At 41.6% G+C, this 25,130-nt stretch overlaps 1 protein-coding gene across 3 annotated transcripts in view; it reads left to right on the forward strand.

Annotated features, from left to right (window-relative positions):
* The window catches only part of LOC124880512 (solute carrier family 12 member 6-like), a 33,128-nt gene that overhangs the window by 1,988 nt on the left and 6,010 nt on the right, over positions 1 to 25,130 (forward strand). For all 3 annotated transcript variants that reach the window (XM_047385664.1, XM_047385665.1, XM_047385666.1), the window contains exons 2-21: positions 5,345 to 5,439; positions 5,938 to 6,066; positions 8,310 to 8,456; positions 8,547 to 8,601; positions 13,444 to 13,574; positions 13,842 to 14,068; positions 15,254 to 15,381; positions 15,468 to 15,653; positions 16,354 to 16,518; positions 17,217 to 17,315; positions 17,540 to 17,597; positions 17,755 to 17,929; positions 21,310 to 21,428; positions 21,527 to 21,625; positions 21,709 to 21,828; positions 22,031 to 22,135; positions 22,298 to 22,466; positions 23,083 to 23,278; positions 23,365 to 23,534; positions 23,615 to 23,746. In XM_047385664.1, the coding sequence (XP_047241620.1) occupies positions 5,345 to 5,439; positions 5,938 to 6,066; positions 8,310 to 8,456; positions 8,547 to 8,601; positions 13,444 to 13,574; positions 13,842 to 14,068; positions 15,254 to 15,381; positions 15,468 to 15,653; positions 16,354 to 16,518; positions 17,217 to 17,315; positions 17,540 to 17,597; positions 17,755 to 17,929; positions 21,310 to 21,428; positions 21,527 to 21,625; positions 21,709 to 21,828; positions 22,031 to 22,135; positions 22,298 to 22,466; positions 23,083 to 23,278; positions 23,365 to 23,534; positions 23,615 to 23,746 (2,705 nt within the window). The remainder of the gene's footprint in view (positions 1 to 5,344; positions 5,440 to 5,937; positions 6,067 to 8,309; positions 8,457 to 8,546; positions 8,602 to 13,443; positions 13,575 to 13,841; positions 14,069 to 15,253; positions 15,382 to 15,467; positions 15,654 to 16,353; positions 16,519 to 17,216; positions 17,316 to 17,539; positions 17,598 to 17,754; positions 17,930 to 21,309; positions 21,429 to 21,526; positions 21,626 to 21,708; positions 21,829 to 22,030; positions 22,136 to 22,297; positions 22,467 to 23,082; positions 23,279 to 23,364; positions 23,535 to 23,614; positions 23,747 to 25,130) is intronic.

Consider the following 25,130-nt stretch of genomic DNA (forward strand, 5'->3'; position numbering starts at 1 on the left):
AATGAAGAAACTTTGCTGTCCACCTCTTCAGACTTTCTACTCATTAGTTTAACACAGCAGATAGGAACTGTAATGCATTTGTAATATCTCAGGAAGAGCACAACTAAAACTGATAAATGTTTGACTAAGTCAGCAAAACAAATCTCCACAAGATGTTGTCACATTTGTGGAAAAATCGGCCGTGTTGCAGCATGAAAACGTTGGTGTTATCTGGATTTGTCCCATTGAAGCTGTGTGAGCACCTTAACAGTGAAACACTGTTTGGCTTTTTGGGCTCCTTGTCCTGTCTCGTCAGACATTTTTGGCTACAGTAAAATGAAGACATACAGCAGAGATGCACCAGAGTCGGATAATATTCACTTTAATTGACCCAGATCTTCCAGTTGCTGATTGCATCATATTAAGCGTCACCAGATCCTACTAGCAAAAAGCCCTTTTAGGTTTTAGAAGCTTTTGCTGAGTGAAGCAGATTCAAATTTAGCTATTTTATCAAGTCAGAGGAGGTACAGAGTTCTATGAAGGAAACAGTATTTTCTAAATCGTGTAGAGCCACTTAAGCCAACTTAAAGTCAAGATAAGAGAGAGCAAGGAGGTGTACAAGAAGAAGCTGGAGAGCAGGTTCCAGCAAAAAAATATCAGAGATGTGTGGACAGGGATGAAGAAGATCACGGGCTTCAAGCAGAAGGACGATTGGACCGATGAAGGTCTGGACAGAGCCAATGAACTAAACCTATTCTTCAATACGTTCAGTTCAGAAACAAGCTTCGCATCCTCCTCACAGACAATCAGACATCCCACCCTCCTTTGACCCACAGCTTTCCTGTCACACCTCAAATATTTTATCTTCCACCTCAGCCATGGACCCTTCTGCTTCTACATGTGTGCCTTCAACCAAACCAGTAGATGCTGATGCTCCCTTTGCTTCCCCCTTCCACCTGTGTGTCTCAAGAAGTCAGGTGAAGAGACAACTGGAAAGACTGAATCGGAATAAGGCTGCAGGTCCAGATCATGTCAGCCCTAGAGTCCCGAAGGCCTGTGCAGAGCAGCTCTGTGGGATTCTGCAGCACCTCTTCAACCTTAGCCTGGCCCAGAAGAAGGTTCCGGTGTTGTGGAAGACCTCCTGTCTTGTTCCGGTACCAAAGACAACTCACCCATCAGTCCTCAATGACTATAGACCTGTTGTCCTGACATCTCACATCATGAAGGTTCTAGAGATACTCCTGTTGGCCCACTTGAGTAAGCAAACAGTAAACCATCAGGACCCCCTTCAGTTTGCTTATCGCTGTGGAGTTAGAGTTGAAGATGCCATCATACACCTGCTTCAACAAATCCACTGTCATCTGGACAAAGCCAGCAGCACTGTGAGGATCATGTTCTTTGATTTCTCCAGTGCATTTAATACAATCCAACCTGATTGGCTTTGTCAGAAACTCCAGAAGACTCAGGTGGAGGCCTCAACAATCTCCTGGATCAAAGACTACCTGACAAACAGACAACAGTTTGTGAGACTGAAGGGTTGTGAGTCTAACCACGTAGTCAGCAGCACAGGAGCACCACAGGGGACGGTACTCTCACCATTCCTTTTCACTCTGTACACCTCAGACTTCCAGTACAAGACAGACTCCTGTCATCTGCAGAAATTTTCAGATGATTCTGCCGTCGTGGGGTGGATCAGAGATGGACAAGAAGCTGAGTACAGGAAGGTGGTGGACCACTTTGTGGCATGGTGTGGAAACAATCATCTCATTTTGAACGTGACTAAAACAAAGGAGATGATTGTAGATTTTAAGAGAAACAGGAATAAGTCAAAAACTATTTCTATCATGGGAGAAGAGGTGGAGGTGGTGGTGGTGGAGGAGTATAAATACCTCGGTGTTCACCTGGACAACAAACTAGAGTGGAGATGAAACTGTGAAGCCATCTACAAGAAGGGACAGAGCAGACTGTACTTCTCGTGGAAGCTTAGGTCTTTCAGTGTTTGCTGTAAGATGCTGCATATCTTCTATAAGTCTGTTGTGGAAAGTGTGATCTCTTCTGCCATCATCTGCTGGGGAAGCAGCATCAGAGCCAAGGACTTAAAAAAGCTCAACAAGCTGATAAAGAAGGCTGGTTCTGCTCTGGGGACTCCTCTGGAACCTCTGGAGATCTTTGTGGAAAGACGGATTCTTCATAAAATGAAGAACATTATGGAGAACCCTGAGCATCCTCTTCATGAGACTGTCCTACAACAACAGAGTGTCTTCAGTCAGAGGCTTCTTCAGATCTGCTGTAAGACGGAGCGCTACAGGAGATCCTTCCTTTCATCAAGAAGAAACCTGCATAATATGAGCTACATTAACATTTAATTTCCCTTTGGGATTAATAAAGTAATTTTGAAATTTGAGACCATGTCTGGCTTATTCACGCTGCGGTAGAGTGAGACTTCACCATAGTACAGGGAGGCTGGATGTATTACATCAGAACTGCTGTTTATCCTATTTGGCCTTCATCCACTGTCTGTCCAGGAGCACATGTTGGCAGCCTTTAGGGAATGTGTTTGCAGTAAGTAATGCTAGCCGTGCCAGCTGCTAATATAAGATGCCAGAGCCAGTTTAACATGTGGTCTGTGTTTTAACATGTTGGTCAAACCGTGTTTGACAGCGACTGCTCTCACACATAGTGGGACGGCATCTCTGCGGTTCATTAAAGTAGTTAAGAACCGCTCATAGCAGGAGGGTTGAGAAGTACGTTTTAAATGTTCTTACACTTCTAATATTACAGTTTTGAAAGAGTATTAGGAGTCAGCAAAAACCAATATCGTCTGGTCAAGGCTGTGCAAAAACCTGAGATCATTCTAATCAGTGCATCTCTGTTAAAAAGCTTATTTTTATTGGAAGTCAGTGCTGATTTCGGCACCGTAGTGCATCCTTGAACTAAAGCCATTTCTCTTGGCTTATTTGCAGATGCAGCAAAAATCTTTTCACTTCCTCCTTTCAGCCGCAGGAACTCCTGCTCCCACTGAGCCCACAGGTCCCTGTTCACCTCCTTTCTGCTGCTTAGTTGCTTCACAGTATGAGCTACTGCTGGTGGATAAATGTGTATCTGCACTTGCTCATGTTTCATCCATCTTTTGGTCAAATCATCAATGCCAGCATGGTGACGTAATGTGTGGGTCAGTAGCCTGACCAGATGAGATTTCAATCATAATCCACACTGCTCCTCAAGTAGACAAGAGGGCACCTTCTCTAAACATCTGACGTTTTTTAATTAAAAAATACAAACCGTATGAAGTTGTCAAAAAGGGTCGAGCATGTCTCCTAATTTGAAACATTTGAAGCCAGGATCAGTAATGTCTGCGTTCATTTCAGTGAAAGCATCTTCAGTTTGATTCAGTTTGTCACTTCTTAGCCGTATCGTTGCAACGATTAGCAAAGGAGGTACAACTCTGCAGGCTGCAACATTACAAAATGAAAATGTTTGCACAAGCAGAAAAGTAACCGACAGAAAGGGACAGCTGACCAGCATGCTTTGACCTGCTGAAGCTCTGATGACCTTCAGTGTACTATTACCAGCCTGTGGGTCACAATTACCAGGATGTAGAGTTTTGATGTGTTCATCCATTAAGAAAACATATTTTCTTTTCCTCAGACAAGAGTTTTTACCTTCAACGTGAGGCTGTTTTTAAGGCGGGACAGCTGGTTTCATGTCTCGTCATTTACTCTATTCATAAGAAGATGATTAAAAGAAAACGCATCATGAATGCTGCTTGGTATTTTGAATAATAATATGTAGGTTTAAAAATGTTTTTCTTGAAAAGTCAGATTTCACCGTATCCATGTCAGGTTGTAGGTGGAGTTTTAAAATACAAGAGTAAGAAGGAAGAGCAAGAGACATGGCAGAAAACTGCACAGATGGTTTATCAGCCAATCAAAAGTTCAACTTCACAGCCTTAAAACATCGTCTGTGGGATAAATCTGACTTTCAAAGCATTTTCTCCAAGACATTAACACTCTATTGCCCTGCTTATTGCAAAAACGCTCTCTGCCTTTGAACGGCTGGATTGTTGAGTCGAGACAAGCGAGGCCTCTTCCTGTGATCCATAGCTGCAAAGGTTGGATACGGTAACATGGGTCGTTTAAATTTCTACACAGGTCGGGAGGGGGCTGGGACAAAAAAGTTAAGTGGGTGACCTAATTAAATTTCACTGTGCTGAAGAATCTGAAGGATGCTCCTCCTGATGCTGACTGAAGCCCTGTAACCATAAAACACCTTCATAGACCACACCTTCCCCCACGCTAAAAACGTCTCTGTTTAGATTGTAGAAGGAAGCACCAAACGTGGAACACTGAAAATATTATTGGCTGGATAGAAGACTTTCAACAAGACAACTCTACATCCTGGTTTTATATGTTTGCTCAGCTGATGATCAGCAGGGTGATGTAAAATGTTAAAACTTTAAACTTCTTTCCCAGCTTTAGGATTTTCATCATTGTTGTACATCAGACTTTTGCACGCTTGATCTTAGATTTCAATTAGTTACATTTTAAATTCCTACATTCATCGCTTCTTCTGACGGCCTCTTTTTTACTTTGAGACATTTGGTGACTTTCCTTCAACCTGTAGTCCTGACTGAGGAATTTGAGTGTTGTTACACTGTAATAAAACTATATATATATACATTTAGGAGTCATCTAAAGTTATCTGAGCTCTCCAGTTGTTCCCTGTGGTTTTAATGTGACCAGTATGAAGAACTGGTGTTTGTGAGCCTGACTCAGCAGAAACAGCCTGAGAACAGAAGTGTCTCTGGTTCTGGACTGTCCTGTTCAGCAGGTTGGTTTAACATGCGAGCCCTAGTGTCTGGAGGAGTGTGAGCACTTGTGTTTTTTTCTCATGTAGTCAGATGTTGGATCACGCCCTGATGTTTTGTCTGTATTCATCCAAAACGAGTGTTTTTTTTTTTTTTGTCAGCACTTAATGCTGTGATGTTATTGTTATGTGTAATACAACAGGAGTCGACAAAATATCCTTCATGCTGAATATCAGATCTAGGTTTTCATCACATTTCAGTGTCCTTAAGTGACCCGAAGTGCAGCATGCAGATGGTTGCTGGCGTTTGCATGGCGAAGCAAACGGGGAAGTGATGTTGCTGAGTCGAGTTCTGCTGATGCAGGGATGTATGCTGATAGAACTGGAAGTGCCTTGGTGACTGGGACTCTGCTGCTGTCTGTCGTCTCAAGAGAAAGCATAAATCAGTACAGCCTGACCTCAGTGAATCAAAACGACAGTGATGGTGAAGATCTCTATCTTATGTGGTCATATTAAAGGTTCTGTCTTGTGTGTGTGTGTCTCTTTCCTTGTTGTTCAGGTGATGGGAACTCAAAAATCTCCAGTGTTTACATCAACAACAGTCATGGGATGGATGATGATGACTTCTACGATAGGAACTTGGCCTTATTTGAGGTTTGAACGACGCCCTTATTAGCTCTATCGTTCTATATTTTGTGTATCCTTTAGGTAATCATTTTGTCTCATGCGGTGATTGCTAAAGGTGACAAAAATCAGTTTGAAATGGTGTGTTGTTTTTTGTTTACCAAACCCGAGCTAAAAGCTGGAGGGAGCAGCCAGTTTTAGTTTGTATAGATTACAAAGTCCTCTGGAAATGACTCCATGTCTCAGACCGTTTTTTATAGAATCGATCAGTCAGGTTCTTTCTCCTCTTTCACTTGTTTTCTTCCAGCTGATTCTTTATTTTCCCACTTATTCTTGGCTCCTTCTATCTCCTTCTTTTTTGTTTCCTTTTCTCTCTTTATCTTGCTGCTTTAGGCTTTCGATCCTTTCTTTGTTCCCTTCTCGCTGCTGCCTTTTCCTGTCTCTTTTCCCCATTCACCCATGTGTCTCCAACCCTGCGATCTCACCTTTCTCACACTGACACATCTCCCTTTGCTCAATAACCAACAGGAGGAGATGGACACTCGGCCAAAGGTGTCTTCTCTCCTCAACCGCCTGGCTAACTACACCAACCTGACGCAGGGGGCGAAGGAGCATGAGGAGGCTGAGAGCTTTGGGGAGAAGAAGAAAACCAGCAAGGTGTGAATCGCTTCCCTTTTAACCAATCATTTTTAAACACAGAGGTGTTTAGTGGGAAATAAAAAAATGAATCCATAAAGCTTTCCCCAATACACACTCAATATTTGTATTAAAGCATATCATGTTTAAGCTTAAAATCATAAATGAAACACTTTCGAGGTTTCAAATGAACTTTGACATCATAAATAATATACTAGAATCACTGCTTTAATAAATTACACACAATGCGACTGAATTCACTTGGTGGAAACCAAACGGATCTCTTTTTAAAATGAGCTCCTCCTCCGTTCTTCTGCGCATCAATCATCGAGTTGTTGTCTAGACAAATCATATCTATGACTCAAAGGGCGTCAAGACCTGAACTCTGAGTGCACCGCACTGCTCCTCGATAAGCAGCGAGCAGCCAGGATAAGCTGGTCTGTTTTCCACCTCAGATTGAACACTCACTGGCACTTTCTGCCACCAGACAGCAGGGGGGGAAAGTTTAACCAAAACATGTTTAATCTCCCCTTCTGGTTCGACGGTGTGTCCAGTACAAGCACCACCAAAAGTCGGCTTCATCATTCAGAGATTAGGCTGTTACTGGGCCAAATTAAAAGAAATGTAAAAGACATGGTTTCAAGGTAAACACAACCATAGAAAAGCTTCTTTTTGCACTTGGCAGTGAACCTGCATTTATTTAGAGCCACAAAGACTTTGTTTATAAATCCCTATTTATTTTATAACGGGGTTTAAAAAGAAAAAAAATATCGAAAATTATACAATAATATTTAAAAAGGTTGTGAGATGTGTTTTTGAATAAGAATGTCTTCAGCTGCTTTTTAAACAAGTCAAGACTTTCAAGACAAAGTAAAAACACAGGAAGCTCATCCCACAGTTGAGGTGCAATAGTCTGGAAAGAGCAATGCCCTCGAGTTTTATATCTGGTCCCCAGCACCATTCGTAGATTTAGGGTTGAGGTCCCGAGGGCTCAGACTGGACCATGTTTGGAACGTGGTTGGAATAATTCAGTAATATAGGAAGGAGCTTGACCTTGAAGAGCCCTGTAAAGTTACAGTCCAGATTTTTGAATGGATTCTGAGATGCACATGTAACCAGTGCAAAGACATTCAAACCGGACTAATGTGAGCTTTTCTATTTGATCCAGTTAAGAAGCTTTCTGTGGGGTTTTGGACTACCTCAAGGCGAAAAGAGGCTTTTTCATTGAATTCATTTGAATAGTTCCTTATAGTAGTCTAGGTAAGCAGAAATAAAACCATGAATAACCATCTCAGGTTTCTGTCTCGACACCATCCAAATTAGTTTTGGAGATATTTCTTAAATTATATAAAAAAAAAAAAAAAGGGTTCAGACAAATTGAGTGACCTTGATTGTCACCTGAGGTTAAATGTCCATTCTGTTTCCTGACCAGTCTTCTCCAAGTTCAGTTTAAAGGAAGCTATTTTTTTAACTAGTTGACAGTTTGAAGAAAGAGCAAATTAACTGAATGTCATCTGCATAAAATCGATGAGATGGAATGAAATGTATTAATGAACTGTCCAAAGGGGGTGTATTTATAGCAAAAAAGGAAAATGGGCCCAAAACAAAGCCTTGGATTACCCCACATTCTAGATCAGTGCTATAGATACGCTCGTAAACTCTAACTAAAGTGAAGTAAAATAGTATACCACATTTTGTTAGTATTACTTGGTTTGTGCAGTGTTTTTATTAACTCCCGCCTTTGTCCTGCCAACAAGTGCTAAGTCAAGGTTACCATTTTTACTCTGTTTTGATGGCTGACTGATCATTTTGCTCCTAACATAAACCAATTATGGTTCCAGTTAATCATGCCAGAGAGTATTTTTCCCCGCCCTGAATACGGTTTGATTAGCCACATACAAAAAAAACAGGCTGTGATTTTAGAACATTGGAAAGCTGCCATTTATGCAGCTGACAGAAAATCTCAGACTGTACACCAGCAACAGGAACCGGGAGTTAATTTTGACCCAACTATTTAAAAATATCTCAATCTGGAGCTTGATCCAATACTCATGATCAAATCTGGACATCCCTATGAAAAGCATTTTAGAAACTACTGCGGTGGTCAACATTTACATTTATGTGACATTCTTTGTTTACATGAAAAAATAAAATTGACCTAAATTTACAGTATGAAGCACTAAATTCTAAACAGATACTTCAAAATAAGGAAACCCGTGCTGTGTTTCTGCTGTTTATTAACCTGTGCTGGATCTCTGTTCCAGTTGCCGCAGATGGGGACGTTCATGGGTGTTTACCTCCCTTGCCTTCAAAACATCTTCGGCGTCATCCTGTTCTTGAGGTTGACATGGGTGGTGGGAACTGCTGGGGTGCTGCAGGCCCTCTGTATCGTCTTTATATGCTGCTGCTGTGTGAGTATCTGTTTGTGTCTTCACGAATGCATGCTGACAGAGTGTTGAAACCTCTCTAATACTGTTTGCGGGTTGGGTTCTGCTTTCCAGACGCTGTTGACTGCAATATCGATGAGCGCGATCGCTACTAATGGGGTTGTGCCAGGTATGACTTTCCCGATAGACCTTTTCTGTACATCGTCACCACACACACGGATCAGGTTTGCTCAGGGAGTGGGTTCATACCACTGACATGAGAATGTTTGAACTTTGACCTTTCAGTAAAAGAGCCGGTAAATGCAGAGTAAACTGGTCACTTCTAATCAGTTTATTTTTGAGATTTTACACATTAACATGATCTTTGTAGATGCATATTTAAACTTCTCTCAGCTTTTGACTAATCTTAATGTTTAAGAAATGCTGATAAAGGTATTTCTGTTCTGTGTGCCCTCAGCCCCTGTTTGACCCTTCTTCTCTATGTTCATAAATTAGGTGGTAGTCAACACTGTTTGTGTTTGGCTTCTCAAATACAGCTCGGCACCAGAAATCATTCAGACATCTCTGAAGGCGGTTAGAAGTTTCTTTTTATTTAGACTGTGGCTGTCCTAATGTTATTTATAAGGTTTGGCAGCACATATAGACAAATATACTCCCAGATACCTGACAGGAGTGACACCAGCTGTGCTTTCACTGCTTTTGGGTTGACATCCTCCCCACCTTCATTTATACACACCAAAATAGTTTAGTCATCACAAAAAGAAACTTAATTCGAACAGTGATACTTGATCTGTACAGCTGGGATTAATCCAAACCCACACATTAGACAACTCCATGCTCTGTTATCTGGTGTTAGATAAGAGTTGGTGAACACCACAGAGCTGGCTGGCACAGGGTTACAGACTATGGGGTCCACACTGTGTAGTGTTAAAGCTGCAGTTTAAAGTCTTCTTCTGTTGTTAGATTGTTGTCGTGTAGGGAAAAAAGGGATGGGCAGAGTTTTCTAATTGGTCAAGAATGAAACCAGTTGGAAAAACTCAAATCTCTCTAGACGATATGGGCTTCTAGGAGATTCTCACGGTAAAAATATCATGCTTTCATCATATGTTGGTATTCACCCAAACAAAAATATGTGACATGAAATAGATGCTTTATTTTAAACATACTACTGCAACAAACAATCGAACAGTTATTATGGTTATAATGTTCATATCTAACTAACAAACCTCGGTTTGCCTTAATACCACCTAAGCCCTAGCCGGCCCACTCCTGGGTGTTTCTGTTTGCCACCTGAACTCAGTGATTGTTTTTATCGTGCCCTGTTTCTGTTTTACTACAAACCATCTCCCAATCAATCCCAATCTGTTGTTTTGGTTCCCAGGAGCTTTTGTTTAAGCTGGTATTCTAGGGTTTGTTGTTGGGGAAGCAGTTTACCACTCCTGCTCCAAGTAGTTATGTGAACACAGCAAACAGATTTATCCTCTTACTCAGCCAGGTAGGCAAGGTGAAGGGTCAGATGGTCCCATGGTTTGGGAAAAGAGGGTAGCTGAATATATTTATGGTATTGATGTATAACCAGCCTAATATTCTGGTTCCTTCTCTTAAGCAGTTTATACATTGGTGTGGTATAGATGACTAAAGATGCAGCAAAGGTGCTCATGTTTGCACACTGTGTGTAACAAAGACGCTGACTGTAGATGGAAGCAGTAACACAGATGTCTCCTGTGAACAACTGTTAACCTGTCAGTTGTGTGGCATGAAGCCCAGTTTCTGCAACCACTCTTCTCTCCTTCCTTTGCTCATGTCAGCATCTCAGTCCACCCATACGAGTTAGAAGTTGTCTGCAATCTGGCAGTTCCTCCAGGGCCATATGAGCTCCTGTCGATCCTTATAACCTGTGCCTTCAGCTCATCCAGTGCGTTCACCAGTGCTGTGACATCTCACACCATGTGCAGAGGAAGAGTTGGATGGCTTCCGTCTTTTTAAGTCTTTAGTGCTTCTTTCTTGGGTCTTTGTACCACTAGATGGCCGTGAAGAGCTGCTGCAGAAGGACAGAAGAATGCTCTCAGAAACTGTAATTCAAGGAAAAACAATTAGGACTTCCAGTCTTTGTAGATTAGACAGACACCAGCTCATTGGCCCTTTGGTAGAGAGGGGAAACCATCTACCAAAAACACCAGAGAAGGAAAGAGGTGCCATAACCTTGACGACCTTAAGGGTTGCAATTTGAAAACCAAACACTGGCTTCCCATTGCTTTCAGTTGGTTAAAGTCTATTTGTTCCTAATGTGTAATTTCATCATGTAGCATTTTTGTCGTTCTAAGATTGTATCAGCGAATATTAGGTGCTGTTTTGTTTTTGCTCTTTTGGTGCTCTGGTTGTGTTGGGAAAGTGCTACCATGAAAGAGACTTATGACTGGACTTCTTTAGTTCAGTTTGTTTATATACCGTAACATCAGATCACAACAAATGTCCTCTCAAGGTTGAATAAACAATTGGATCTAATTTATACACAGATATATCAATTCAATACAATCATTAACTGATTCAAACCCAACTACACATATTCCAGTTTAATCCAAGTAGTAAAATAACTTCAGTTAGTTTTAGTTTATTATTTAAATTGGTAAACTGTTTTCTATCTAAGGAAACCTGGCCGATTGCATGGAGTTACTGACTTTGCAGCAATCCCTCATACCGAGCCTGCATGTGGTGACACCAGAAAGATAAACTTCCTTTTTAACAGGAAGAAACCTCCAGCTCAGTGTGAGCAGCCATCTGCTGCAACAAACTGTCGTTTTGGGGAGACAAAGCACTTGCACTAAAATCACAAAAGCAGTGGTCTCTGGAGTACTTTTTATGTTAAAGAAAAAGTAAAGAGTTAATTGTAATAGTGGCTCTTTTAGTGGCTTCATCTGGCAGAGAAACACAACTAAACAGATGAGCTTTGAGCCAATACTAGAATCTACTGGATAAAAAGCAGAGGAGATGCAGTTAGTGGCAGCATTAGCTCCTTAGACCGCTTTCATTGATGGCTTTGTCCCGCCTTAGGTTTACTGAGGACCATGCTTCAAACTGTTGTTGAAGAGTTTAAGATACAGTACCTTGCAGAAGTATCCCTTCTCCTTAAACCTTTTCACATTTTGTTACCAGGTAAACACAAACTTCGGTGTATTTCATTGGATGTTTTGTGATGAACCAATGCAAACTATGGCAGAACTGTGAAGTGGAAGGAAAAGGCTACATGGTTTTTAAAATATTTAACTTATAAATAACTGAAAATTGTAAAAGTGTTCCCTGTAAATTTAATCAGCCTTAATTTACTCTGTTACCCGAAAATAAATTCAGTGCAACCAGTTATCTTCAGAAGCTCAATATTGCACATCATATCCTCTTAAAACATTGAGGTTTCCTGACCACCCTCCCGTCCAAAACTTTTAAGGCGATGGCCATACATGCGGCCATGATTTCAAACCACCGCCGCGGTTTCGGTTCAACCCGCTCCGGCAGTTGTGGTCTTTAATGTAGTCGCTTTTCCCGGCACTACGGTCTCCGCTACCTCGGCGAACACTTTCTCGTGCTCGTGACATATGGCTGACCAAGCCCATGGCCAATCAGTGAACAGCAGTCTGTTTATGTCACACTTCGGCCCTGCTCAGGCTGGGTGGGACCTGCTGACGAGCCAGTACCTGGCCGACAAAGCCAGTAATGGCTGAGTGGAGTGGAACCGGCCAAAGTAGAGCCCATGGAAAAGGGGCATTAGTGAACAAACAGCATCATAAGACAGACGGAAGAAGACAGCAGAGGGTTTCAGGGAGAAAGTTGTAGAGAGGTTAAAAGTAGGGTTAGGTTATAAAACATTATCCAAAGTTTTGAACATCTCACAGAGCTCTAATCCGTCAGAAAATGAAAGGAGTCTGGCATGGCTGCAAACCTACCAAGACATGGCTGTCCTCTTAAACTGTCTGGCCAGGCAAGGAGAGCATAATGAAGCAGCAAAGAGGCCCATGGAAACTTTGGAGGAGCTGCAGTAATCCACATCTCAGTAGAGAGATTCCATGGTCATAAAAAAACTAATCTTCCTATAAATTTTGCATGTCACAAATCTAGCTGTTTTAATGAAGCATGGTGCTAATAAAGCCATAAGCAATCCTGTTTGGAGTTCCCCACAAGCCTTAAAGACAAAACAGCAGAAATTCTGTATGTGGTGGAAAACTAAAACATCCCTTCACCCTGAACACACCAACCCATGATGAAACATCATGGTGGCAGCATCATGCTGAGGGAATAGTTTTAGGGAAGATGGATGGAGATAAATTTGACGACTCTGTAAACAGTCAGAGATGGTTGGTTTGGATCAAAGCATATTCATGTTATTAGAGTGGCCCAGTCAAAGGTCAGACTTAAATTTATTACAGATTTGTGAGGAGACTTGAATATGGATGTTAAATATTAAGTATTCTATTCAGTTTGCTGAACTATGCTATTGATCATAGTAACACGGTCCTAAAATCAGTCTCTAGGTGAGTAAAGCTGATAAAACATAGAACCGTAGTTGCACATTTCAGATTTTTATTTTTAACATTTGTAAGCCATGTGTGATTTACCTTCCACTGTTGTTCTATTACATAAAACCTCAGTAAAATACAAAATGTGAAAAACCTCAAGCAGTGAATGAAAGTGCAAAATACTGTAGCAGGAGAATCCATGAGGAAGTAAGTCTTCCTGGTATTCCTGTATTACATTTAAAGCTCTAAAGCTGTAAATTGATTCATTTTGAATGGGACCATTTATTAGAAGTAACTCTACTTCAACTTTCAAACTCTTATGCTACTGAGAGAAAGGAAGAAATGTAGATGATTAAATGAGATAAAAGAATGGGGCTTTGATGAGCATTAAAAATGTCTGAACTAAACCATCTGTTTCTCCCATCATTTCTTTCTCTTTCCTCCATTCCACTTCCTCCACCCCTGGTGAACTCCACCCCTACCCCACCCCCGACCCCGTCCAGCTGGAGGCTCCTACTTCATGATCAGCCGCTCTCTGGGTCCAGAGTTTGGTGGGGCAGTGGGGATTTGTTTCTACTTGGGCACCACCTTCGCCGGAGCCATGTACATCCTGGGAGCCGTTGAGATCTTTCTGGTAGGATTTGGCTTCTCTTTGCTAGCCATCACACCAGTGTTTCCAGTTTAGTCTGGAGCTTAATGTGGGATAGGTGCTGATGTTTTACTGGTTTTTTGTTTTGTTTTTTTTAATCATTATGTGTTTGCTTCCAAGAGGCAAATATGGAATAAAACGAATGGATAAATTGTATTTACATGTATTAAACCCACTGACATACAGTTAATAATCTGAAATATTAGTGCTTATATTTCCCCTTTTTCCCCTCTCGTCTCCTTCGTCTGCCAGATGTACATTGTATCTCAGGCAGAGATTTTTAAAGGTGAAGGAGCGGCCAGGTTGAACAACATGCGGGTCTACGGCAGCATCTGTCTCCTCCTGATGTCCCTGCTCGTCTTTGTGGGTGTAAAGTATGTCAACAAGCTGGCCTCTATCTTCTTGGCCTGTGTCATCGTCTCCATTGTTTCCATCTACGTAGGAGCGTTGGTCTCCGCCTTCCAAGAGCCTCGCTTCCCGTAAGTGTTCAGTGCCTTGCGGAGATATTCACACCCCTGGAACTTTTTCCACATTATGTCACGTTACAGCAGCATGCATTTTATTGGGATTTCCAGCACAAGGGCGAATATAACTGTAATCTGCAGGAAATGGTACACTGATATTGTTTTCTAAAGTAAAACCTGAGAGGTGTGGCTTGCATTTTTATTTAGGCCCCTTTGTTTTGATACCCCTAAATAAAAGTAATTAAATCCAGTGAAAGCAATTGGGGTCACCTAACTGGAAAATTGAATCCACCTGCGTTCTGTATTTTAATTTAAGCATTTTGTTGTGAACACTTCATTTAATTCAAATGCTTAATTAATAAACAGTGGAGGAGCTGCAGAGAACCACAGCTCAGGTGGAAGAATCTGGGAACAGGAGAACTGTTAGGAGTGAACACTCTTCCAAAGTGGCCAGAGGAAAGTAATAAGAAGTCCCTCTTGTAGTTTGGCTGGAGCCTTGTATGTTGCACAGCAAACGTGTGGAAAAAGGTGCTTTAATCAGATAAAACCGAAATGGAACCTTTTTGGCTTTGAATGTAGTAAAACTAACACAGCGCATCGCCACAAACACACCATTTCGTACAGTGAGACATGGTGGTGGCTACATCATGCTGCGGAGATGCTTTTCTTCATCTGAGACAGGGAAGCTGGTCAGAGTTGATGCGAAGATGAATGGAGGTCAATACAGAACAGTCCTAGAAGGAAACCCATTAGCAGCTGCAAAAGTGTTGTTCACCTACCAGCTGGACGATGACCCTAAACATACATGCAGAGGTACAGTGGAAGCGTTTAGATTGGCCATCTGACTCTGACGGATCTCGACTTATTTTTCTGTGAATCTCATTGAAAAACTTGTCTCTAGACATGAACATTAGGTGCAGGCATACCTCCAGAAGACCTAGCTGTAATTGCAAAGTGGTCCCACAAAGTATTGACTCATGTGGGCTGAACACAAATAATAGATAAAGTATGCACTACTTTGTGTTATTTTATCACACAAAATCCCAATAAAATACATTTCAAGGTTTGTGGTTGTAATGTGATCAATTGTGGGAAAGTTCAGTACTTTAGTGAGGCATTGAAGATTTTTAAACGCATCTTATTGACTAGTTGGTGTAATTCTCACTCTTGTTATCGACCGCTGGGTCGTTTTTCCAACAGCGTTTGCATGCTGGGAAACCGAACAATCAGCAGCCATTTTATTATCGACAACCAGTGTAGGAAAACCGTCCCGGTGGAGACCGAAGCTACAACCGAGAGCTTCGACAGCAACTTCACAGTTAGCTATGGTGGGTTGATGCTTCTCTTTGGAGTCAGGAGTCACACTGTGTTTTAACTGTTCACTTGTACTAATATTTATGAATCCTACCACTAGAAAACAGCACAGCTGGACCAATCATTGTCCCCACTGATGCTCCTGTGGTGGTGGAGAAGACCACGTATCTTTGGAGAGAATTTTGCCAGAGCCCAGATCTCAACACCACATGTGACGAATATTTCAGCGCCAATAATTTCTCTGAGATTAAAGGGATTCCTGGCCTGGCCAGTGGCATCATTTCAGGTAGTGTTTATAGTGTGTTTGTATATATTTCTGCTCATATTTTCCATTTCAGAGTAATAATGCAGTTTTAGCTTGGAAGGGCAGAATGAATGTTTTCTGTTGCATGGATTAAAGCTCATCCGTCCATCCATCAGTTTATCTACCAGTGTATCCGTTCATTCATCCATCTGTCAGTGTGTTGACCGAAGGGTCTCTGCATCCATTCGTCCGTTTCTCTCTCTTGTTTCATTCTCATGTCCATCCCTCCGCTCTTCCTTCCTAACATGATGAGCTTTTTGCAGTTTCCATGTGTAAAGCTTCACCAATGTACAAATATCGCCATGAAATCCCACTAAACCACTATATTTGCACATTGATGATGGGCCAAAAGTTGACTGAGAATCTGGAAATCTGTCTGGAACAGCATACTATGTTTCTTAATTTCAAATATTTTAAATATTTACTGCAGAACATTTTAAAAGTAAACATTTATGTATAAACAGTTTTGGTTTATCACTAAGATTATTTGTATCCAGTTATAGGAGGATTATGGTGCTTCCAGCCTTTAAATAACTTAACCCTCACTTTTCTAAGCCATGTGAAACACAAACTGTAAATATTTCAAATATATTACGTTTTTGTGGTTGCAACCTGACAAGATATGGAAAAGTTGACTGTACCTGTTCTCCCAACAACCATTCTCTGAATCTCCTCCTAACAGCGAACCTCTGGAGCTCCTACCTCAGCAAAGGTGAGGTGCTGGAGAAAGGCTCTCTCAGCTCCTCTCATGTGGTTCATCCAGCGTCAGCTACTCATCCATACGTGTTTGCAGACATCACAACCTCCTTCACCCTGCTGGTGGGCATCTTCTTCCCCTCAGTCACAGGTACAGATGTGGCGTTTCGATTTCTAAAGCTTGTTTGCCTCCACTTAAGAATGACTCACATTTGTAAATATCTGTATTTAAAGCTGTTCTTGCTCATGGTTCCTCTGAGGATTTAAGACCAAACTTCTCATTCATGTGAGGTTTTTATTCTCCATTTACTGTGAGATGTAAAGAGGTTCAAACTTATTTTTCATGGTTTTGCTTTTCTCACATTCTCTCTTACTTTCCTAAACTGTAAATATATACGTGACACAATTAATCTGTTTCCTTGTTTGATCGATACAACAAATAGTAATGTTCACAATAATAAAACAAGGCAGGTAGGGGTCCAGTTATAGACCTCTTGTATTCAAACTGCAAGTCAGTCTGTCTTAAATATTTTAAAGATTAAATTAAAAGCATATTTTGATTAAAGAATAGTGATGTGAATTGTTTACATTTTTTTTGTGTTTTATTTTGTTTATCGTGTAATTAGTTTATATATTTATCATTTCGTACATTGTTTTCCGTTTGGATTGTTGTATTTTTCTATTTCACTCTTCACATTCAAATTTTTTAAGTTGGTTGAGGTGAGATTTATAATAAGCCCCTTGGGGTTTTTGTGTTCTGTCACGTTTTTCTTTGTTGTGAATTTCTGGTGTTTCATGTTGTACAGATAAAAACAACAAAAAACACTTTATTTTTCTGCTCTTACTCAGGAATCATGGCTGGTTCAAATCGCTCAGGGGATTTAAAAGATGCTCAACGCTCCATCCCCATCGGAACCATCCTTGCTATCCTCACAACGTCTGTTGTCTGTATCCTTGTAATACGTCTTAATTTCCCAGCTCTGGTATAAACATTCAGTCAAGCATGTTCTGCCCTACACGTAGTTCTGTAATACGTTTTAACCTCAAACGATTACTGCAAATCCTGTGGTTGAGAGCTCATAGTTTGGCTGTTTGCTTAAATGGTTTATGGCTTTGAAACCACTCGGGCCGTCCTGGCTTGAACGTTGTCTTCCTGAGTGCTGTTCTTGCAGATCTGAGCAGCGTCGTGTTGTTTGGAGCCTGCATCGATGGGGTCGTCCTCAGAGACAAGTCAGTACATCTGCTTCAGTCTTTTTCTGCATATTCATTCGCATTATTGTTTGAGGCAAAAAAAATAATAAAAAAATTACTGCTTCTGTTAAAGTGTTGAAATAAAAAGATTTAAAATTAGCTTTGGTGAAAGATTTAAACTAACTCACCTCTGCAGGTTTGGAGATTCAGTCAAAAGCAATCTGGTGGTGGGTACTCTGGCTTGGCCCTCTCCTTTGGTCATTGTGATTGGTTCCTTCTTCTCGACGTGTGGCGCAGGCCTGCAGTCGCTAACCGGTGCGCCCCGACTGCTGCAGGCTATCGCTAAGGACAACATCATCCCATTCCTACGGGTAAGAGCTGCAGGTTTATTGTTTTATTGCAGAGACCCCAATGTGAAAAAGGTGGGGAGAAGAACCAAGAATTGGCTTCTTTGCATAAATGCTGGTTTACTGAGATGTCATATCAGTTATTGATGGACACTACTGTAATTGTCTAATGTTTAGTGCTGGAATTGCTGTAATACAATGAGAAAGTTTATGAACACCTGATTTATTTTCTGTCTCCTTGATAAGAGCACAAGAAGCTACCAGACTTTGGAATTAGTTTGAAGGCAAAACCCAGCTTTTATCTGGTTAAATTTGCAAAGTGGCTGAATGAAGAATAAAACGCTGAAATTATTCAAATTAACTTCAATCCACCACTGTTTTTAGGTGAAATCTTTGATGAGAGAAAAAAAGCTTATAGGAGGTACAGAGGTTGGACAATGAAACTGAAACACCTGTCATTTTAGTGTGGGAGGTTTCATGGCTAAATTGGACCAGCCTGGTAGCCAGTCTTCATTGATTGCACATTGCACCAGTAAGAGCAGAGTGTGAAGGTTCAATTAGCAGGGTAAGAGCACAGTTATGCTCAAAATATTGAAATGCACACAACATTATGGGTGACATACCAGAGTTCAAAAGAGGACAAATTGTTGGTGCACGTCTTGCTGGCGCATCTGTGACCAAGACAGCAAGTCTTTGTGATGTATCAAGAGCCAAGGTATCCAGGGTAATGTCAGCATACCACCAAGAAGGACGAACCACATCCAGCAGGATTAACTGTGGACGCAAGAGGAAGCTGTCTGAAATGGATGTTCAGGTGCTAACCTGGATTGTATCCAAAAAACATAAAACCACGGCTGCCCAAATCACGGCAGAATTAAATGTGCACCTCAGCTCTCCCATGGCCTGCACAGTCACCAGATCTAAATATTATTGAGCCACTTTGGGGTGTTTTGGAGGAGCGAGTCAGGAAACGTTTTCCTCCACCAGTATCACGTAGTGACCTGGCCACTATCTTGCAAGAAGAATGGCTTAAAATCCCTCTGACCACTGTGCAGGACTTGTATATGTCATTCCCAAGACTAATTGGTGCTGTATTGGCTGCAAAAGGAGACCCTACACCATACTAATAAATTATTGTGGTCTAAAACCAGGTGTTTCAGTTTCATTGTCCAACCCCTGTATATTAGTGCCATTACCGCCATAATCAAAGTGATCTGCAATCACTGCAACAAGAGCAAAACACACCAAGTACTTTCTTCACCTCTTCACTTCAGTGCTTTCTGCCCAGCTTCTGCTTTTCACTACTGCTTTTTTTTAGACAAATCATTTCTTCCTGAGGCAGTTTACATCTGATTTTTAGCCAAATTTCTGCCATTTCAGTTGGTTAAATGTTGAAGTGCAACCAGTGTTGTTGCACACCCCTGACATCTGTAATTAGCTCTCTGAATCTGTGTTGCTCTGCATAATCAAAGCAGAAATCCCCAGCCGCCATGTTGATTGCTGTCTTCTACTCATATGTCCAATATTATTGTAAACAAAGAACGAGTTTCAACAAAGGAACTTGGAAAAACTTCTCCATCAATTTTGAGAATCATTTTAAATGTTTATATGAAAGTTTAATCTACAATTTTTTTGGGAGACCGAGTTTTATGAATTGCAGTATTTTTAAATCGCTTTTTACAGATTATTAGACTATAAAGCGGATTTCTCAATCTGGTCTCCTCAGCATTGTGACCCATTATCCTGCCGTTGGTTGTGTGGGCAGGCGCAGACTGAAAGAAATGCTTCTCAGGTTGTGTCCACGCTGACAAACAGAGAACCTTCGCTCCACCCTTCAGAAGAAGCCCCACCCTCGGAGGTGTTGAGAACGTAATCTGTAAAAAGTGATTTGCAAAGAATGCAATTCATAAACGAGTTCTTTAACGTAGTTCTGTTCAGACATTTTTAGACACATTCTGGAGAAGCAGGGGGATCGGCCATACTCTCTGTATAGAGAGTTGAAACACAAATGTCTATTTAGTTTGTTTAAATCATTAGTTTAACAATATACCTGCTTAATTGAAAAGCACTCCCCTCTTCCTGGTTTGACTCCTCAGCAGGTTGTGGCAGGTAAAGGGAGACACATGCTGCAGGTGGAGCATAAAAGCTTTTGGAGCAAACCAGTGGGATAAGGAGGGTGTGCCTGGAGTATTTATGCTAAATTTGATGTATTCTTTTGATTGAGCCTAGATTTTAATTGTAATAATTTATAGTTACTTAAACATTTATTGGGTAGCATTTAATGTTTTGGTGTTAGTTTTGTGTAAATATTTTTTATTCCTTGTTTTCTGATTATTTCCTTTCATGGTTTCTTCCTGTAAATCGCTCTGGGCAGCCTGGTTATAAAAGGCAGATGGTGGCTTTCAGTGTGAGATGGTGTTGGTGGACACATGACCTGCAGTTTGCCTCAAACCTCATTTCATCGCCGTGTCTCTCCATTAAATGTGGAGCCTCTGCCAGTCAAAGCTGACACACACACACACACATACAAACACACACACCTTCTTTTTCATTTGAGACATTTTTCAAAGCTCCATTTCTGAAACGCGTTCTTTGTTTGCAATAATTTTGGAACAAATTTCTCTCCATATGAAACAAATAAACATGTTATGGTCATGTTAATGTGGATTTTAACTCGCTGTTGGAGGAACATGTTATGTCAGCCTGAATTGTGACTACATTTTGACAGAAGTTGTCAAATCATGTCAGTTTGTTGTCTGTTTACTGTAGACCAAGTAACATACAACAAAAACGGAGCCTATTTTAGTTGGAGAGCTGTGTAGAACTCCTCCAGTTGGAAAAGTTCACGGAGGAGGTATAAGGAGTCTCAGTGTTCAGAGATCTTCTCCTGCAGCAGCTGTGAAACAGACCATGGACATACAGAGGGTCGGGACCCTCCAATGATCTTCCCAGCTACCCTCCATCTTCTTTATCCTCTGTGTTTGTCATATCCTCTGCAGGGCCCTCTGTTGGAGGTCCATGCTGAGATACAGAACACCTACACACTCTCAACCATTGCTGGATGAGTTACAATAGCTGTAGATAAGTGGCGCATCAAAGACTCTTGTTCATGCTTGATCTGTGAGCATATTGTACCATCAGGTTGTGGCGGCAGGCTTCATGAAGTTTACTACTCGCTGGGAGACTCCAAATCAGTCAGGCTGGCTTATTCTGCCTTCTAGGACAGTTTACAAAAGGGTAAAAACAAAGATTTTAGACTGAACAATTGAGTGAGAGACAATTGTTCGTTCATTCATTCATCTCCGTTTAAACCGCTTATTTAGCTGTTTCAAGTATGAAGTCTTTGGTGCCTCCGTTATCACTGTGTTTTTCCTCTGTGTGTGTGTGTGTGTGTTGTGCTCTAGGTGTTTGGACATGGGAAAGCTAATGGCGAACCCACCTGGGCTCTGCTGCTGACAGCTTTAATAGCCGAACTGGGGATTCTCATCGCCTCTCTGGACCTAGTCGCTCCCATCCTCACAATGTGAGATGCAGCTGTTATGAGCACTGCTGATTGGCTCGTCGCCATCCCGTCAATCGGTTCCTCGCTGTTGGACTTCAGCTTTTGTTCTTTCTTTCCAGGTTCTTCCTAATGTGCTACCTGTTTGTGAACCTGGCTTGTGGTCTGCAGACCCTCCTCAGGACACCCAACTGGAGGCCACGCTTCTCCTACTACCACTGGTACTAACAAATACCTTCTCACGCACACATATACACACACGAGTACGCGGACCGAAGTAATCTTGTGCTCCACATCTGTCCAGGACCTTATCGTTTCTAGGGATGATAATCTGCCTCGCTCTCATGTTCATATCTTCGTGGTACTACGCAATCGTTGCCATGGTGATCGCTGGCATGATCTACAAATACATTGAATATCATGGGTATGTAGCCATGGTGATGCATTTGCTCCATGCATTTGTACATGTACAGTATGGTTAAGGTTCCTTTGGGGATGTGTGTGTTTAAGGTGTTTTTTATTTAGTTATTTTTCTGCCTTTCTGTCATTTGCAGGATGTTTTTTTACCGGCAAATATGAAAATGGTCTTCTCCTATTTATGTTTCATTTGTTTTTGTGTGTATCAGAGCAGAGAAGGAATGGGGGGATGGGATCCGCGGTCTGTCGCTCAGTGCTGCCCGTTACGCCCTTCTGAGGCTGGAGGAGGGACCACCACACACCAAAAACTGGAGGTAAGAGTGCTTTAATAGATGTAAAGAGCTAGGCAAGGCAAACTCTAGGCATTCGAGTGAGTGTGTGTATAAAATCATTTTCTCCTACAAACTAAACTGTAATATCTGTTGTCAGTGGAGAGAGAGTGCAGCCAGTGAGTTTTATTTCCCTTTCTTCTCAAGGCCCCAACTGTTGGTGTTACTAAAACTGGACGAAGACGCCCACGTCAAGTCTCCTCGTCTGCTGACGTTCGCCAGCCAGCTGAAAGCAGGAAAGGGCTTAACCATCGTCGGCACAGTTGTCCCCGGACACTTCCTGCAGACGTATGGAGAGGCTCTGGCTGCTGAACAGGTTCATCTTTACAATGAGCGCATGTCAGAAAGGCAGTGTGGATCTGGTGGTCATACTGTGTTCTGCGAAAGTGTTCATCCCCACTTGAACCTTTCCACATTTTGTTGCGTTCCAACCCAAAGCTTTATTGTGTTTTGAGGGGGATTTTATGTAATCGACTGATACAAAGCAGCACCAAACTGCTAATTGAAAGGAAAGGGATACGTGTTTTTTTTTTTTTTTACAAACACAGAACTGAAAAGTGCAGCATACATATTTATTTACCCTGTAGAAACACCTTTTACTACAATTGACTTCTTCTCACTCTTCTAACATACAGATTTGTGAAGAGCAAAATGAATGGTATTCTTGTCGACAGAATCTCCTACCTGAGCTCTATTGATTAATTATGTTAACAGACGATCACAAATCTACACTCCACTTTCATTATTTTGGGTAAAAAGTTTGAAAACCAAGTAAACCAACTCTATGTTGGTCTGTCCCATGAAATCCTAATAAAAGACATAAAGGTTGGTTGTAACTTGAAAAACATGTAAGAAATTTTAAGGATATAAATACTGTGACATAGCACATGGTTGTTAAGAGCCTCGGGACCGTTTTTTCTTTCCTCCCTCAGACTTTGAAGCATCTGATGGATAAGGAACGAGTAAAGGGCTTTGTTCAGTGCATAGTTGCTCAAAAGCCACGTGAGGGAATCAGTCACATGATCCAGTCAAGCGGACTTGGAGGAATGAAACCCAACACTGTGGTGATGGGCTGGCCTCACGCCTGGAGGCAAAGTGAGGACCCGCAGGCCTGGAAGACCTTCATCAGTGAGTCACAGAGGATGAAACACATTTTTCCTTGTTCCACGTCCTTTGTTTAGCAGGTCGACGGCAATCCACTCTGCTCCTTCCAGATACCGTCCGGGTGACCACAGCGGCCCACCTGGCTCTGCTGGTGCCCAAAAACATCTCCCTGTTCCCAAGCAACAGCGAGCCTTCCACAGACGGCTACATCGACGTGTGGTGGATCGTTCACGATGGGGGGATGCTGATGCTGCTGCCGTTTCTTCTGCGCCAACACAAGGTGGGGAAGCTGCAACTGTTTGATTTTAAATACACTCATACAAATATTTTGTCTGAAAGATTCGTTTTCTCCCCTGACAGGTGTGGCGTAAATGTGCGATGCGAATTTTTACAGTGGCTCAGATGGAGGACAATTCTATTCAGATGAAGAAGGATCTTGCAACGTTTCTCTATCACCTACGTATTGAAGCTGAGGTGGAAGTAGTGGAGATGGTATGTGCGCATAGAGGTGTCAGTGACCTGGAATTAGCCCTCTCTATTATCTTTCTTCTAAGTCTAAGGTTGTGTCCAGATTCAGGGACCGCATCTTTTTAAGGCCGCATTTGTAGGCCAATTACGTCACAGCGATGCGATGAAGACTGTGCAAATTCGAAGGCTCCTCCAGACGTGTACTCTTTTCCCCGGATTCGAAGGATGGGTCCACTTTATCCCATGATTTATTGCGGGTCGAAGCAGATTGTTGAAACAGAAGTAGCAAGAGCATAGGAGAGAGAAAAGCTGTGGATAAAGTTGTTGTATTGCGCTCTCTTTAAAACAAAAGTAACTTTTACAATGTTTTCAGGGGAGAATATAGCTGTGTAGACCTAAAATATCTGCTTAGTTTACCAAACTACAGCTTAGTTGCAAAGGTGTTGCGACGTGTTCAGAGATGTCTGCTCCCGTTAACATCTAGCTGGCTTCACCAGGTGTCAGCTGACCGGGTCGTCGAGGCTCACTGAACCGGGGGAGGATGCCCGTCTCCCGGCCCAGGCGTCCTCCTGCTTGGGAAACCCGTTTCCCCAATGGGTATTATTATGTAGGGGTGCACCCATCAGTTTTCTGGTCGATCACCGATTACCGATCTTTAAGAAGACTGCCGATCGATCGGTAGGCTCCTATTATTATACTCTACAAAGAAAATGATTTGAACTTTGTTCAAAACGTTGATATGATTGTGTTTAAGTTGTTAAACGTTTTACCAATAAATTAAATTATTTGTTATTTGTCATCATCAATATACTTTATTTACAGTGTTATATTTATTTATTAACATTTTTCTATGAACATAAAAATAATTTTGAACATTTTAAATGGCTGATTAATAAACGTAACAAGAACATTTTAAACAACATAGATTATAAGCCATCAGAAATATGTAAAGAGGTAAATAAGAACCATGTAGTTATTTACAGTGGAAACAGCAGGGTTAACCTTTGGGCTCCATTTTTACAACTTCACGGCTCCGTGCTTCACGCTGTTACGGTTGCTAGGCGACAGAAGTATTGCTGAGGTTAGGGCGGGACGAGCTGGTGAAGGCTAGCCCAAATCCACAGCCGATCACTTCCGGCCTTCGCGGTTTTTGCCGCCATGGAAGGACCTGGCCCATGTAAACCGGTCCTTCGAAGGATGCAGCCCCTGATATATTCCGCTGAGCAGAGCTTGTTTTTATGGCTTCACTATTTTTATACTTTTTTTAAAAATGTATTTTATTGTAATAAAATGCAGGCATATTATGACTGGTCTCATATATAGAGTTATTATTTGCCAAAATGCAGAGCAGTGTCTGAAAAAATAAATTCTTTCTCAGCCAGAATCCACTAATGCAACAAAGTGAGTG

The sequence above is a fragment of the Girardinichthys multiradiatus genome, chromosome 14 (genome assembly GCF_021462225.1).
Source record: "Girardinichthys multiradiatus isolate DD_20200921_A chromosome 14, DD_fGirMul_XY1, whole genome shotgun sequence".
Classification (NCBI taxonomy): Eukaryota; Metazoa; Chordata; class Actinopteri; order Cyprinodontiformes; family Goodeidae; genus Girardinichthys; species Girardinichthys multiradiatus.